The 16530-nt window shown below is 43.9% G+C and overlaps 1 protein-coding gene across 5 annotated transcripts; it reads right to left on the reverse strand.

Moving 5' to 3' along the window:
• Positions 1-680: 680 nt before the first annotated feature.
• RAB5B (RAB5B, member RAS oncogene family) lies at positions 681-16297 on the reverse strand. Of its 5 annotated transcripts, none has more exons than XM_086400677.1 (7): positions 16236-16297; positions 14948-15006; positions 5870-6131; positions 4633-4784; positions 4241-4363; positions 3595-3688; positions 681-3284 (listed from the first exon to the last, which is right to left on the reverse strand). In XM_086400677.1, the coding sequence occupies exons 3-7, from the start codon at positions 6030-6032 to the stop codon at positions 3169-3171; spliced, it is 648 nt and encodes a 215-aa protein (XP_086256803.1). In that variant the 5' UTR covers positions 6033-6131; positions 14948-15006; positions 16236-16297; the 3' UTR covers positions 681-3168. The 5 variants fall into 5 exon arrangements, with proteins under 5 accessions (XP_086256803.1, XP_086256804.1, XP_086256802.1 ...); XM_086400678.1 differs by having other exon boundaries at positions 16036-16297; XM_086400676.1 differs by lacking the exon at positions 14948-15006.
• Between the last annotated feature and the right edge of the window lie 233 nt (positions 16298-16530).

A 16530-nucleotide genomic window follows, 5' to 3' on the forward strand; every position in this document is an offset into this window, starting at 1 on the left:
AGTGATTTTTTTAAAACTTTCTTTAGGTCATGGACCCCTTTGAGATACTAATTAAGGCAGTGGGCCCTCTCCCTAGAGAGGTGCACATAAATTTTTGCATAATACTTAAAAGTATTTACAAACACCTCTCCCTCCAGTCTCATCAACTGTCTGCCCACAGGTCCATAGATGACCAACCCCTTCCATATATACATTCTGTAAGGACAGCCTAAAAAACTAAGCTAGGGACAGATTTGATGAGCTCTCTAATGGCTTGCAGTGATTAAACAGCAGTAAAAGGGCTATTTTACAAATTGGATTATCTCACTATTCAAGGAAAGATGAGTAATGAGGAGTTACCAAGATGCAGGGCTTCCTTGGTGGCTTAGCAGTAAAGAAGGTTCAATCCCTGGTGGTAAAGATCCCCTGGAGGAGGGCATAGCAACCCACTCCAGTATTCTTGCCTGCAGAATCCCATAGACAGAGGAGCCTGGTGGGCTACAGTCCATAGGGTCACAAAGTTGGACATGACTGAAACAACTAAGCATGTACATACATACGCACGCACACATGCATGCACCAAGATGCAAAGACAGGTGTGTTTCTGGTTCAGTAAAACATTACTGGGTTGCCTTGCAAATTTCTAGTATTAGAGAAATAGCAAAAAAAAAAAAGAGAAGAGAAGAAGCAACACTCCAATACACCTTTTTTTCTCCTTTTTTACTTACATTAAATACATCGGTAAATCAGCAGTCGCATTCTGTTACCACGATTGTTATGTTGGGAGAGGAAGAAAAGGGGAAAAAGGCAAATGCTTTCTTAGAGGCAAAAAAAAGAAAAAGATACCCCCCCTTAAAAAACAAACAAACTGATCAGAAGAAAAAATGAAGAGCTGGGAAATAAAAACTAAGATTCCCCAAGCCCACCAGAGCTCAAAGAAAAGCAGAAGAGCTCCTAGAAAGTAGAAGGAAGGCAACAGACAGGCCCGTAAGTTAAGGCCAATCCTGTTCCTAAGGGGGGTAGTGGAAGGGAGAAGCCTGGAGAAATGGTTTCCCAGCCCCAAGGCAATGAAACGTCTTCACTCCTGCTCCATGGGGAAAACTGCACAAAGAACATCATTTCTCAGAAACGTATGAGAGCCATCCTAGTTCTTCCACTTTTAAGGACACACTGGGTGCTTTAGGGGGCTAATGGGTGCTAGGAAAAGAGGGGGAGAATACGCGTCTCAGGGCCGTGGGAACTAAGGCTGCCCCTGGGAAAGGAAGGGAATTGAGGCATAAGTGGAAGAACCTAAGCTCAGTCCTTCAGAATCTCAGCGTCATGGATTTCTCAGCTGCTCTGGGACAGAAAGCAGTCTACAAGCCCAAAGGGCAGAATGGTTCCTAGTTCACTATGGCCTCTCCTATCTTATTTCCCCCAATTTCCCCAAAATTCTAAGCTAGAACAAGAAGGAATTTAGAGTTCTCTCTTGCCTTGATGGCTTCCCAAAGACATTCTAAAATATCTGATGAGGGACGTGGAGAGAGGCTAGAGATTTAGAAAGGACCAATGTCCTCTGGTGATGTGAGACAGTTGTGAGGGACCTTGAGTGCCAGTCATTCCCTGTCCACAGGAACAGGTGTTATGATATGAGGGGGCCACAGGTAGACCTCTGTGGTACAACTCCCTAGTGGTATGTGGATTAAACCACTGGCTGCATGGGGGATGGGTTTGGGGCAGTAAGCATGACAAACTGAAGATACTAACAAAGGAGAAAAGAAATCGGGCCTGATGGGAGGTAGGGGGGCAGAACAGACTGTACAGTGGGAATAAAGATCATACCTATTTACAGGGAAGTAGAAAAGACATGGTAATGGGTGGATCAAATTGAATGGGAACCCTGGAAAAGCACAGAAAACTCCTCTCTCTGGCCGGACTCTTCTTCACTCCCCTACAGTGAGTCGCCTATGCTATCCTGAGACTGCTCTCCAGCTGCTCAGTTAATTTCCCAGGTAAATCTATACCCAAGAGTCAGGTTGGCAAGAACATAGGTGAAGTAAGAATTAGAGTTAGAGGAAGCTAGCAGTGGAGATTGGGCTTGACTAGCTGCCACCGGTAAAGTTCTTTGCAGCCCCTCCTCAAATCTCATATACACACTGGATTCCACTTAATTAAAAAGAGGGCAAGTAAATCAACCAAACCGCCCATTAAACAAGTATCACAACTGAACTACCATCAATTAAAGTGCAAACTGCAGGGGGATATGGTGGCTGGGGCTGAGGCCATCTGAAGGCCAGAGAGAAAAAAATGCCTAAGTCAGAGGATGGGTATCAGAAACTGGTCCCTCCTCCATTTAGATCACAACAGAGCCAAAAGGCAGGCAACCAGTGAAGATTCTTTGGAGGACTCTGGGGTCCGGAATCTCCCCCATTATGGGGGAGAAGCTACCTAAGAAGCTGGGTGAGGGGGAAATAGGCCTTGGAAGAGTTCTTGAGCCACAGATGACACTGCTTCTCCACCTCTTCCACTTCTGCCCAGTCAGACAATAGCAAGACTCCAACCTGGTGCCCGGGAGCTGGCCGTCCCATTCCCACCTCTACCTAGAAAAACCCTCCACAAGGCCAACTCATGGATGCTGCAGTGCTTTCAGATAGGAGAATCTCCAACCAAACAAAAACAAAAAGGCAATGTTTCCTTACTACCCCCTGCTCTGAGCCTTACTTTCCTCCAAGGCCCTTAATGTGACTGAACTGGAAACCTTCCTCAGTTCCTAGGTTTACCACCTTCTCCATCCTGGGGAGAGGAGGAAAAGGAGATCAAGAACAGAGACTGACCAAAAGCAGAAGGGGCAGGGGCAGGAGACAAAAAAAAAAAAAGTTTTCTGAAAAAATGGGCAGAAGGAGGAGGAAAGATGAGTAGGTCACTGTCTTGCACCTATAATACAAAGTGAAGAAAGTTTGTTTTGGAAGGTAAGTCCTGGGGGATCTGACCCCCAAGCCCCAGAGTAGGGGTAGGAGGCCAGTGGCAACAGCTGCCTGGTGTTGTTGCTGAAGCGTTAAAAAGTGCCATGACGGAGCTGTCAAGAGGCAGCCCTTGGGAGCCAGGGCTCAGTGTGCTGTTACCGTAGGGGCTGTGTGCTGAGGGGTGGGGATGGAGGTTATTTCTTAGCTCTCGTGCTAGCTCCATACTTGTTTGCTGCTAGCCACCCCCTCAGTTGCTACAACACTGGCTCTTGTTCTGCTGGGACTGCTCGTGAAGATCCACACCCCGGGTTCGGCCTGCTGCACCCCCCAGATTCTGGGGTTCACTCTTTGGCAACTTCTTAGCTAGAAATAAAAACAGAAGGGAACAAAGTATGGTAGATTTTACTCATTTCCCCAAAAAAGATTGGGGGAAAGGGGAAATGTGAGAGACTAATGTTCTCAAGAGGGGAGGGTTCATTGCAAACAACATTGAAGATGAGGGAGCTCAAGCTGGAATGAAAGGTTGGAGGTCACGATGGAAAGTTACAGTATTTCCACACCTAAAGTTTTCATAAAGGGAGATACTCCCATTTACCTTTATGACCTGGGTTAGTGATCTTGCCTAGAGGCAAGGGAAAAATGACAGGAAGACCTCAGGCTGCTCTGACCTTACCTATTGCCAGGAAGAGATCGTTCACGTTCATAGCTGTCTTGGCTGAAGTCTCCATAAACAATAAGCTGTTGTCATCTGCATACGCCTGGGCCTCCTGCAAGGGGTGGGGTGTACTGGTACTCAGACTGTAGGGCAGAGACAAGTACTGCCTTTCCACTCCCATGCAGCACTGGAGCTAGGCAACATCCTAGGTTCCCTCCCCTCTGAGCCAGCTGGCCCTGGACCCATAATTTGGTGATGACTCCCTCAAGGGATATCCCATGGTCTCCACCACTTAATCCAACAAACAGATGTCAGGAAACTTAATTACAGGGAAGAAGGTAAGTTGGTTAGGGGCTTTTGGGTTCTGACACTTTTGAGTCCCTTACCTCAAATTCAATTGCTCCCTCCTTCCTCTTTTCACACTGGTACCCCCACAGCTGGTACTGGTACTCCCCTACCCCTCTGCTTTGGAATTTTCTTCTGACTCCTCTAAAATCTCCTGGCTGGCATTAGGGTCACAGTGCTGCTGTATTTAACTTGGTGCAGAACTGGGGAATGAGATGATGAATGTCCTCAGATGAGGTTTTCAGAGAGGGCAGGTTTGGAAAAAAGAGGTCCCAAGCATAGAGGGAGTGTGTCAGGAAGGACTCGGTGGCCAGCTTACTTCATACTCCACCATGCGCTTGTTGGCCAGGTCAGCTTTGTTCCCTGCCAGGGCAATAACGATGCTAGGACTGGCCTGTCGCTGTAGTTCTTTTACCCATGTCTTCGCTCGGGCGAAGGTTTCCTGGGAAAACACAAGGATGAGAATGGGTAGGCTGGAACAACTGCCAATCTAGGGCTATCACCTTCAGGTCCAATCTCAAAATTCACCTCTTCTAAGCAGCCGTTACTCATTGAAACCATTTGTTTCTGGTAATTCATTACCTCTGTCTTCTCAACACTTGGAAGCGTAATTTGTATTCTTATTTTGCTATTGCAAGAACCAGTTTTCTCTCCCCCACCTAATGTAATTCCTATAAATAAAAGCAAGGACAATCTTCTCAGCCCACTTACCTGATTAGTAATGTCATAAACCACAATGGCAGCTTGGGCACCTCTGTAGTACATGGGGGCCAAGCTATGGTATCGCTCCTGCCCAGCTGTGTCCCAGATCTCAAACTTGACTGTCGTGTCATCTAGACAAACAGACTGGGTAAGGAAGGCCGCTATGAATGAGAAAACAGAGGAGAAGTTGGTGTAAGTGGGAAAATGCACTGGAACATCCCACCCTCCTTCAAAATATCTCCACTGTCAGTCTAAGAGCAGTGACTACCCAGGCCGTTCAGCTACAGGAAAGGTTTAGCATTCTCCTTCTTATACCCTGGAAAGGTTTAGCATTTTCCTTCGGGTCCTGGCACCAGAATTAAGCCTGCTCTTGGCTAAATCCTTCCTGCCAGAAGTCTTTCCAGCTAAGGAATGGGGGCGCCATGGTAAAACTCTGAGGGCTAGAAAGAACCAGCTTTAATACCAGAGTCAACACTCTTCTAACCAAAACAGATTAAGAGATGAGAGACAATAAGCATCAGATAAAAGTCACATCAAGAACTGATTAGAAGATTTTAAAGCCTGATGTGAGGTCCCACCATTATATTATTTGGCTGCTAAACTTTTTTGTATCACTTCTGCTGGTCTAAGAATGTATTTCCAAGGTAAGTAATAAAAGTGGAGAAGGAGAAATATGGGGAGTTCTCATATTGAATTAGCACCCTATTTCGGGATAGTGGCAGAGAGAAGGTAGCCAAGGTAGGAAAGGAATATTTCTTTATCTTTTGTATTTAGTTCTAACCTCTGCTTTACCAGATGTGTGCATCGAAGATCATCTACGGAGCTTTTCCAAACATACACGTCTATACTGCCATCAATCTCACCCTCCTTCTGAAACTAATCAGCCAATCTGAGGTAGGGCCCAGCATGCTCCCCAGGAGTTTCAGATGTACACCTTTGATTATGAGCCACTGCCTCAAATCAACCCTGCTCAAGATGACCCTCAACTGAACTTCACTGGGAAGAGGAAAATAGTCTGAGCTTAAAACAAAAAGTGTTTTTTTTTTGGTGCTCAAAGGCCAACCTTTCTTTCTTCTAGGAAGAGGATGAACAGAGACCTGTTTTGGGGTATTTTGGCAATTTTTTTGTTTCATAAAAGATTTCCTTTTCAGGGAGCTAAGAGGGCCAGTGGCATAATCAGATCCCTAGATCTCCCCTTCAATTGCCCTTCTAAACACTAACTCTCTTCTCTCCCTGAAGTACTTACCTCCAATGGTGCTCTCCTGATACTCGTGGAACTGCCCTTTGACAAAACGTAATACCAGGCTAGATTTCCCCACTGCAGATTCACCCAGCAGGACCAGTTTGAACTGGCATATTTTGCTGGCCTGGGGCTGCCCATTGGGCCTGGCTGTGCTTCTGCTAGTCATGGCTAGATTATCAGAGTGGGAAAGGGTGGAGGGAGGGGGATGCCACAAAGCGGCAGAGGGGGGAGGGGGAGGGGAGGGGACGTCCAGGCTTCAACAATTCTGCAAGAAAAAAAGTGGGTAAAATTAAACATAGGGCCATGACAATGGCAATCATTTTTTAAGAGAAAGGACAGAATCTCCATTTCTTTGCTCCAATAAGGACTTAAGTCTTATAATCACCCACCATTAAAAGCTTACACCACTGAGCGGGTCCCAGGCACCTGGCACTCAGTGGTTAAGAGTGGACATCAAGAAAATAAGAATAGCATTTAAAGTAGAGTGTGCTGCAACAGAAAGACTAAAAACTGCGTGAGAGTAGTCTTTAATCTCCCAACCATTCCCCACCAGGTCTTCAAAGAACAGCAAATCGATCAACTTTTAGTTGGCCTAAAGAACACCCAGGTCCACCCAAAAGTGCCCCAGATCCCTACTATCTCTTTGGTGTCCTGGTGCTGTCCTTTTTTTACCCCTTTTTTCTAGCCTTCAAAATGAGAAATTCACTCTAGGGGTGTAGGTAACAGTCATCCCTGTGAAGAGCAAAGGGATAGCTTCTGGTTCTATATCCTTCATACATGACCATTTCTGAAAACTGACATTTCTGAAAATCAAACCAGGATCCAATTACCAGAAAAATCTATCCTCATTTCTGCTCAAAGGTAACAGAGAAACAGACTACATTCAGTGTTAACTCTTTCCCTTTGTTTCTGCCACCCCTCTGAGTCTGAAAATCTATCAAGTCTGAGTCAGTAGGCTTGATTTACTCTCAACTTGCAGCTCTCTTCTTGATGCCTAGGGATAAGACTACTCTAGGGATAAGACTACTCTCCACACTGAAAAGGCCTAACAGCTATAGCCCTCCAAATCAGAGGCAGAGAAAGAAGGTGTACCTTCTAAACACATGCAGCAATCTCCAGAAGATGGCACAGGAATAAGTCTTCAAGCAATAAATACTTGATGAAAGAATATAACTGAACCACCTTCTCTACCTTATAAGTGGCTAGGAAAGCTGGTGGTACAGAGGAAAGAGAGAGAAGTTGGGACTTTGAGTGTTCAATCATCCAAACCTGACTCTGAGGGGAAAAGAACTATGAGATTCAAAGAAGTGTTAGCATGATCAGAACATGCAAAACCACCTCACCCCAAAACTAAGCACTGCTTGGACTGTACTTTGTTGGTTCAAATTGATGTTTCCCTTCTCCAAGACTGATTCTAGTGACTCCATAAACATCATATTCTGTGACATATATAGTGAAAAAATAATTGCTTTGGGTTAAATGTATCTGCAATATCAGGGTTAAAAATATATCTGCAATATTAGTAAACATGGAAAGGATAGAAAAGCCACAGAGGAAGAAGCATAGAGGAACAAAAGCTGTGGAGTCCAATTCCTTGGATTCATTTTAGTTCTGCTTATTAGCTATGAACTTTTGGACAAAATACTAAATCTACCTGTGCATCTGTTTCCTCATCTGTAAAATGGGATAACAGTCTATGAGCACCTACTTCAAAAGGTGTTGTGAGGACTAAATGCAATAATACATATAAAGAACATAAATATTTGACAAAAGGTACTATTAAGCTACTAATCATTATTAATATGACATCAAGAAAATTTCTCTTCCTGAGCCTTACCTTCTACCTTTATAAAATGGAAAAAATACCTATCTCGTACAATAGCCCTAAGGATTACGTGAAACATGTGTTTAATATAGAGCTAATAAACAGTAAGACAGGTATTATTTAGTGGCCCTGATTCACAGAAATAATCAATTTAATATATTAAAGGACATCTCAATATTAGTTGTTATCAATATAATCCTAAAGAGCAGCCATCACATGAAGGAGGTAGAGGAAAAAGAAAAAAAAAAGTGTAAGAGAAAGTTAACAGAGAAATGAGATAGAAATGAGAAAGCCCAGAAAAGTCTCAGCATAGACTAGATTAAGACAGAGGACTGAATAAAATTACTCTGATCTTACTGGGTATTTTGTAGTCCCCCAGGTCAATAAGTCCTAAGAATTCAGATATACATGTGCCACTTTGTGATGAACTTTTCACTGGTTTATGATGAAATGATTAAAATTTAAATGATACAGCAAGTTTTTCACAAAGCTAAATTTATTCAATTTAAGAGTATCCTTTATAACACGATTTCTAACTTCTTAGTATCAATTTTCTCTCAAAGGTAAATATGTATTTATTGCATGGATAAGCCTCTAAGACCTATAGTTCAATTTTAAAAAAAGCAAAACACTCGGCTGATTCTATTTCTATAAACAAAGCAAAATTCTACAAAGACAAAGGTATGGAAAGATACATACTCATCTTCCCTCTAGGGAGAATGAGACTAAGGAAAATGGTATGTAAAGAACTCAGATATTTTCCTGCTACATAAATCTTTCTTTTATTAACAGGAAATATATAAAGTTTCCTACATAACTTTTTTTTAAAATAAATAATGGTGTTGCTAGTCAGTAGTAAGCTTTTTAAATATACTTATGTGGAAAAACAGAAACCCTTAAATTTGTCTGTTAAATCCAAAATTCTGGGAACCAGTACTGCAACTGCAAGAATTAGTATTAATTAGCTTCTTAACTACTAGTCACAGTTCTTTAGCTCTTTTCATCCTCAAACCTTTAAAGGAGTGTTTTTATTGTGTAAGCCAAGTAGTGATCTTGAAATTGCTTGGTGGATCATGATCAGTATATTAAAAAAAAAAAAAAAAAGAAAGAAATTACCATGTGGCATGCAAATAATAAGCACAAGAATCATTTTGTGAAAATGCTTCTTCACTTGTGGTTGTATGTACACACGCTGAATTTTGATGTAAAAAAACTTTTTTTTTTTGAGCCATGATCAAAAAAAAAAAAATTCAACAAACATTGCTTTGGAGAGGCCTGCCACTGAAGATGGGTTAGTAGGAAGTCTAATCTCTGGCTGGCCTACAAAAGCACTTCCAGGTGAAATTAAGATGAGGGCTGAATATAGCTCTCCAGGGGTCAGAGGTTTTCTAATCCTGCCACTAAAGTTATGGAGCAATTAGGAAAATGGAATGCTAAAGTCAACAGAGGCAGTCCTGTGCAGTGGTAAGGGCTCTGGAATCAGGCAAGCCTTAGTTTTTTCTCTGCTTTGTCAATTAACCCACTGTGATCCTAGGCCACTCACTCCTTTTACCTTTCTTAGCTTCAGCTTCCTTATCTATGAGGATCTGGGGGTGGAGTAAGAAGGATAATAGGGGAAAATAGTAAAAGGCAGAATTTGAATTCAAAGTTCTGGGTACCTTTAAGAAATGTTTCTTTATACAGTTTCTCAGCATCTGTGAGGATTATTTTTAAAAATATATTTATGTAATACTTCATATACATTGTTTCACAGGTAAAGAGGATAGGCCATTATAACTCTACACTTGAAAACAGATGAAATGATAGGGAGAAAAAAAAAAACCTACAGGTCATAAGCTGATTAAGTTTCCTTTAGGTTGATACACATATACTATACTCTTAAGAAACAACAGGAAAAGTGACTAGATTCTTTGACTTACTTCCTCACATTTCAAAGCAACTGATCCAAGGGGCAGAACACTAAGTTAGAGTGAACTGAATTCTCATTTGCAGACACATCTTTCTAGGCCTGGGAAAACAGTAGGAGTTGGAAGTGTGAAGATAGGAAACAGTAGGGAATTCCCTGGCGGTCCAGTGGTTAAGACTCCATGCTTTCATTGCCGTGGCCTGGGTTCAATCCCTGGTCAGGGACCTGCAAGTGGCATGGCGTGGCCAGGAAAATAAAAAAAGGTAGGAAACAGTCACAGACACTCGGGTCGAAAAGCCCCTCATCACTGACCCCAACAGATGGTAAGTCAAGCCAGAGTCAATAAGCAAACTTTCTTGAACTGTCAGAGATTAGTAACTACTGGGTTAGGAAAGACTAACTCCCACTCCAGTATTTCAGCTCAAGACTGTGTCCTATCTCCTCTGTTCACGGTAATTGACCAGCTGCCCATCTCTGTGCCTTCATCTTTAATCCCAGCTTGTTAATAAGAGTATCACATTTTCTATGCAACAGCTAGACTCTTGAAAGATCAGGGGTACAGAAATGGAATAATACACATAAGATTCAATTGATTTCTCCCCTATTCTGGTGATGATTTTTTTGGCTGACAATTGACAGTGGGCAAACGAGCTATCCGAAGGCAAAAAACTAAACACAGCCAACCAGTCAGGTGGTGTGATGACTATTACCTTCAAACCTGAGGCAAGAAAGGGAGGAGATTTTTCTTCCCTTCAGCCCTTTCAGTTCAGATGAGAATGACTTAACTTCCCTCAGAATTCCAGCTTCACAAGAATGGCTTATCAAATGACTAAGGCTTGACTCTGTCATCAGTCCACTGGGGAAGGGGAACGTGGAGAATGAGGGGCAAGTTCTTTAGTGTATGTAGCTCTCCCAGCAGAGGAAAATATGAACAGGAAAGCTTTCTAAGGGACTTCCCTGGCGGTCCAGTGGTTAAACTCTGAGATTTCACTGCAAGGCGGGCAAGAGTTTGATCCCTGGTTGGGAAACCAAGATCCCACAAGCAGCATGGCAAAAAAAAAAAAACAAACAAGCAAACCAACACAAAGGGTTGTTAGCAGCTTAGCCTGCTGATGCCTAGTAGGGCAGGACTCCATTCCTCAGATCCCTTCCCACTTGGTAACTTTGAGTTCCTATGTCAATTACATATGATGTGTATGTTAGTCACTCAGTAGTGTCTCTTTGTGACCCCGTGGACTGTAGCCTGCCAGGCTCCTTTGTCCATGTCCATGGAATTCTCCAGGCAAGAATACTGGAGTAGGTTGCCATTTCCTTTTCCATGGGATCTTCCCAACCCAGTGATTGAACCTGGGTCTCCTGTACTGCAGGCAGATTCTTTACCATTTGAGCCACCAGGGAAGCCCAACTACATATAATGGATGCCTCCAGAAGTCTGTCATCTATCAATAGAGACTGAATTTCAGATAAAGAGCCACTGGAGTCTAGCTCCCTCCCTTATGTTAGCCGTATAAATTCAGTTTTGCAGATTAGAGGCAGTTTAGAGGTCATCTAGTCCAATCTGTACTTTACAGTGAGGAAACTGAGGCAAATAAAATCAACCAACTTGCCCATACAGCCAGCTATCACACAACAGATTAGTAGCAAATATCCTTCTAGCAAGTACTCCTCGTAAGGCACTCTTGCTCCTATAATACCACTATACCACTTAAGGAAGCAGGAGATGCTGAACTCTGAACTGAAATTCAAAGAAAGTAGCAGGACAGGAACAAGAGCTTAGACTGGATAGTTTCTGCCTCTATACAGTTTGGATAAGTACTTCCTTTGGGACTGAAAACAAGTTAGGAAGCCCCAGGGCTTCCCTGGGAACTAGAATCTAGTCCCATATCCTTCTGATAGAAGCAATCATTTATTACTATGCTTCTCTAAAAGGTCTTGACCAACCCCTGCCAGGAGAGCTGAAATAGGAGCAATTCAATGGCGGGCACTAGGGAAAGAAGTGGCAATTTCTGCAGAATTCAATGGGCCGTGGGATTAATGTGAGATTTACTGAATAGAAAGACAGCACAGAAGCTAGTAAGTGTCTTCAACTCTCCAACTTTGTTTAGACCCCAAGTTACCAAAATCTTAAATTGAATTTCACTACTTGGCTCATTGCACTGATCCAATGTTAACCAATGAGTCATGGGCTTAAAAGAGTTTTTCTACTTCCCCTTACCCTCTCCCTGCTGTGCAGTAGCTCCAGTCATGTTTGACTCTGTGTAGCCTACCAGGTTTCTTTGTCCATGGGATTTCCCAGGCAAGAATACTGCAGTGCGTTGCCAGTTCCTTCTCCAATCCTCTCCCTTATATTTCCCCAAAAGCAAAAAAGCACACTTAATCTCTTATCAGCATGGTACTGCAAAGTCCCTCATATTGACCTAGGAAAGACTGGAATGCCTTTCTCCACTTTGTCTGCCTAGCAAATGCCTAATGTATCTTTTAAGGACAAACTCAAATGTCACATTCTCTGTGAAATTGTGTAATTACCCTCTCACCCCAAGAGAATTCACCATTGCTTCCTCTGGAATCCCATAGCATTAAGACTACATTCTTGGGAATCCCCTGGTGGTCCTGTGGTTAGGATTCAGGGCCTTCACGGCCTGGGGCCAGGTTCAATCTCTGGTTGGGGAACTAAGATCCCACAAGCCATGTGGCCTGGTCAAAAAATAAAAAAGACTGCATTCTTATCACAACATTTACTACATTATTTAAGTGTATCTGTCTGCTCTGCTAAACTAAGAACTTCTCAAAAAGAGTGACTATTTATGTCATTTTCAATCTCCAGAGCAAAACACAATGTCGGGGTTCCTAGTTCAGGCCTCCCTGTCCATCACCAACTCCCGGAGTTCACTCAAACTCACGTCCATCAAGTCGGTGATGCCATCCAGCCATCTCATTTTCTGTCGTCCCCTAGTAGGTATTCATTAACGTCAAAGCAATCCTGCTTGCTTCCTCCATCTACTCCTCCCCTTCTGGACAGAATCTTATTTCCATTTGGGAACGTTTTTAATAGGCCAAATTGCTCTCTCGCCTGTTTGTCATCTCCCCTGGATAGAGGGCCCTCTTGGGACCCAGCCCACAAGGTACTGTTGCAACTCACATGGGCTAACTGCTTTTCCTGTCACCCGTTACTTTACTATGCTTCAGATGGCCTAATCACACCAAATATGCAGCCCTCCCACTGTAACACTGAGGCAACTATGGTTAAAAACAAAGTTTTCTGAATCTTCAGTTAATGTTAAGTGCTAAAAAAAACTTTGGTTCAATATCTCCATTAATTCTTAAACTTAAGAAACACAAGTTTAAAAAAAGGAAAAATAAAAAATCATACATCTGAAAAGGTTTCTGCCCCTCAACAGAAACTACAACCTGACCTAGAATATGCACACTTTGCTCACCTGGGTGGCTCCTTACTCAGCTCAGTTACTGTTCAGTCAATGACTAAATCTTTCCTAAAACACTCTTTTGGGAAGTGGGAGTGTATTGTGTAGGGTTTTAAGGTATCCCTCCTCCAACCAGGCTGTTGCATTTCCTTAATTTAAATACACTGTCTCACACTTTGGTTATTACTTACCAATCTGAAATGCCATAGGATTAGGGAGCAGGCACTTGCTTCTCATACCTATGTCCCCTCCTAAGTCAAATTCGTATCAGTGAGCACAAACAAGCAAACTGTAAAAGAGCAATCCTTGCTCCTGGGCAAAAAGAAGGGATGAGGTATGACTTCAAGAGCAATGGGAAACTCCTCTTCTCCAAATATATTTTTGTAACTCCAGATCTATGTTTGAAATTCTATACTGATAATTTCCATTCTTTAACTCCCTCTTTAAAAAGCAAGAACTCTTGGGAGGATTAATACTTTAAATGACTATTCGTTATTTACACCCTAATGTGGAGCAATTTTAGACCATTTTTCTTGAAAGTAGGCTTTGATTAAGGGGAAGGTAGAAAAGATAAGAAGAAGGTGACAAAAAAAAAAAAAAGGGACAGGATACCATCAGGATGTAGGAAATGGCACAGCCTAGTGAGGATTTAAAACACATACACATCTACACAATTTTCTCTAGGACTGGCTTTGTAGAAGAGAAAACAAAAGCTTCTGGAGGGACAACAATCAAGGTTTCCAAGGGCACTGTACAAAGGCTGGGAACATCACAGGGCTTCTAAAGCCAGTAAGGACAAATTCAATTAATAAGGTGATGTAAAAAAGTGTCCCAGTTGTGTTGAGGTTTAGAGGAAAACCAATTTCAAAGCCAGAAAAATTTGGAAGCTTCTCATATCACTACAGAAAGACAGACACAAAGGGCCTTTAGAAGAACCACCATCTTCTTTGGGGATAATGAAGGGAGAGTCATATAATTTGAACATGCAGAGACCATGAACCACAGGACAGAAATCTCAAATTCCTCACTTTAGCAAAGATGCCAATAATTTTCCCAAACAAAATGATTCACTTTAACTTTTCTTTCCTGCCCATAAAAGAGAAAGACGTTTTGGCCACCTATTTGGGCATTTCCTTAGGATACCCGGGAAGATCCTCTTGAAGAGGCTTCCCTGGTGGCTCCAGACGGTAAAGTGTCTGCCCGCAATGCGGGAGACCTGGGTTTGATTCCTGGATCGGGAAGATCCCCTGGAGAAGGAAATGGCAATCCACTCCAGCACTCTTGCCTGGAAAATCCCATGGGTGGAGGAGCCTGATAGGCTACCGTCCATGGGGTCGCAAAGAGTCGGACACGACTGAGCGACTTCACTTTCCTTTTAGGATACCCAGTGCACAAGTAGGGTGTGTGCGTTTGTGTAAGAATGTGAAGGGATAACCCAGAGTACAGCTCTCTACTTGTCTGAATTTGATAAAAGCAAGACAGAATGAACTGTGAAAGGAGCACAATAAATAACAGAGTATCATCCCAGAAGGGAAAACTGGAAAGGAGAAGCCAGAGCATGGTGGGAACATGAAAACAGAACTGCCTTTGGTGGCACATTCCCCAAAGTGAAGTAAGATTAGTTTGATCTACTGTCTCTTATCTCTGACCTTTCTGGATGAAATGAGCAGGGTATATATGGGAGGTTTTACACTTTTTACACTTCCATAAAACCTGAATATTTTAATATGTACATACCACTTGTCTAATTAAAAAGAAAGTAGTTATAAAATACAGTGGTATAAAATGGAAAAAGGAGGAAGTATAATAAGGGAAAATCCAATAAGCTCCAATCTATGGGGGGAACTAAGGAGGTCAGTAGACTGTTAAAAATATATGAGGAAGGGACCTCTGGGTCTTAGAAATCCATCTTCCTTTTCTCTACTCACCTCCTTCCCCGAGTGCCTCTGTTTGACCCAGCTTTCTAATAGCTCAGAAACCCCAGCTCCTGAAGAAGGAGACAAAGAACGGGTGATGCCAACCTTCTGGAATGAAATTTCTCTCTTCCCCAAATCCCTTCCTCTGTGATATCACCTATTTCCAGGCTTGATTCCACATAATCATTACCTGCCTGGGAAATACCCAAGTCTAAGTACCACAAAAGTTTCACCAACTATGGTCAGACGATCTTTGGATGGTTGGGGATACATAAGCCCATTTCTAGAGCAGAAAATGAATCACTAATTCCCCACTTCCAGGTGAGAGATATGGTCCCCAATATAGACCACATTATTAAGCAGGAAAGAAAGGAACAAACATCCCCCAAACCCAACTTCTTAGCTTTTTCACAGGACATGAAACAGGAGGTAAGAAGAAACACCGAGACTGCAGCCTAAACCAGCTTGAGGCCAAGGGAGAGAGTAGGGGCTGAGTTGGGAACTGCCAACAGTCACAGAAAAAAAACAATTTGTCTTCACTGTCTACCCTGAGAGTATCAGAAAACTTCAACTTGCCACATCTCCACACCAATGGGAACAAAAGCGCGAGTACTCGCAAAACCCAAGGCCCCCAGCTCACCCTTCAGCATTCCCTGAAGTTCCCATCACTGATTCGTGGCCCTGCTTCCACTAGTCCGGCTACCTGAGTCTTCTAGATTAGGAAAGCTTTCTTCGCTTGTGTCAGTCCTCCCACACTGATCCCTCTCGGCTCAACTCTGGGGCACCCTAGTTATTTTTATAATAGCCACTTTGCCTGAAAAGAATGCCTCTTACCCAGTTAAGAGCCCTTCCCTCACCCTTCCAATAAGACCTCTCGAGAGTCCCGCCCCGGTTCCCCTCGGGGCCAGGGCGTCGGGTTTGACCCCTCCTCACCTCCCGGCGAATGACTTACCTCACCCGCCGCCCAGTCCCTTTCCCCCAGCTCCTCCTTCTTCGGCGCCGCTCATTGAGGCCTGCCCCTGCCCGCACGCGAGCCCCGGGCCTCCTGCGCCGGCCCCCAGCCCAGCCGCCAAAACCTCCCGGCCGCCTCCCCGACTCACCAACTTCGGGCTCCCAGCCCGCCCGGCCCCCTCCTCAGCGCCCCCATTAGGCCTGCCGGGGCCTGGTCCCCTTCTCCCCTCTCCAGTGGGCCATTCTAACCCCTCGCAGAGGCCCAGACCCTCCTCTGCCCTCAGACCAGGCCGCTTTCCTTTCCGGGGTGCCTCCGCCCCTGCCCTTGCGGGCTCCATCAGCCCGGTACCTGGGGCTCCGTCTCCCCCGTCGGGCCCAAGCCTGTGTCGAACAGACAAACAGCTGCAGCTCAACCAAACCCTCTTGCCCCTCCTCCTCCTCCTCCTCCTCGCCCTGGGGCGGGGCCCCAGCCAATTGCACGACTACCCGCCTACCATCAAGGGTGGGCTCTCTGCGTGCTAATCCGCCAATCCTCAGGAGAAAGGCGGGACTCTTTCGGCGCTGTCACCAACGAGTACGAGAAAAGGACTGGATAGGCGAGACTCCAGACCAATACAGTGAGGGAAACCTTGAAGATGGACGAG

Source organism: Bos grunniens, chromosome 5 (assembly GCF_055505025.1).
Source record: "Bos grunniens cultivar Pamir isolate PY7600 chromosome 5, Bosgru_T2T1.0, whole genome shotgun sequence".
Lineage (NCBI taxonomy): Eukaryota > Metazoa > Chordata > Mammalia > Artiodactyla > Bovidae > Bos > Bos grunniens.

Excerpts from the sequence above, each read along its gene's own strand:
- RAB5B (XM_086400676.1), bottom strand. The coding sequence starts at position 6,032 with ATGACTAGCAGAAGCACAGCCAGGCCCAATGGGCAGCCCCAGGCCAGC. Across the intron at positions 4,785-5,869 it reads TCAGGAGAGCACCATTGGAG|CGGCCTTCCTTACCCAGTCT; the intron begins GTAAGTACTTCA and ends TCTCATTCATAG. Across the intron at positions 3,285-3,594 it reads CGATCTCTTCCTGGCAATAG|CTAAGAAGTTGCCAAAGAGT; the intron begins GTAAGGTCAGAG and ends TTTTATTTCTAG.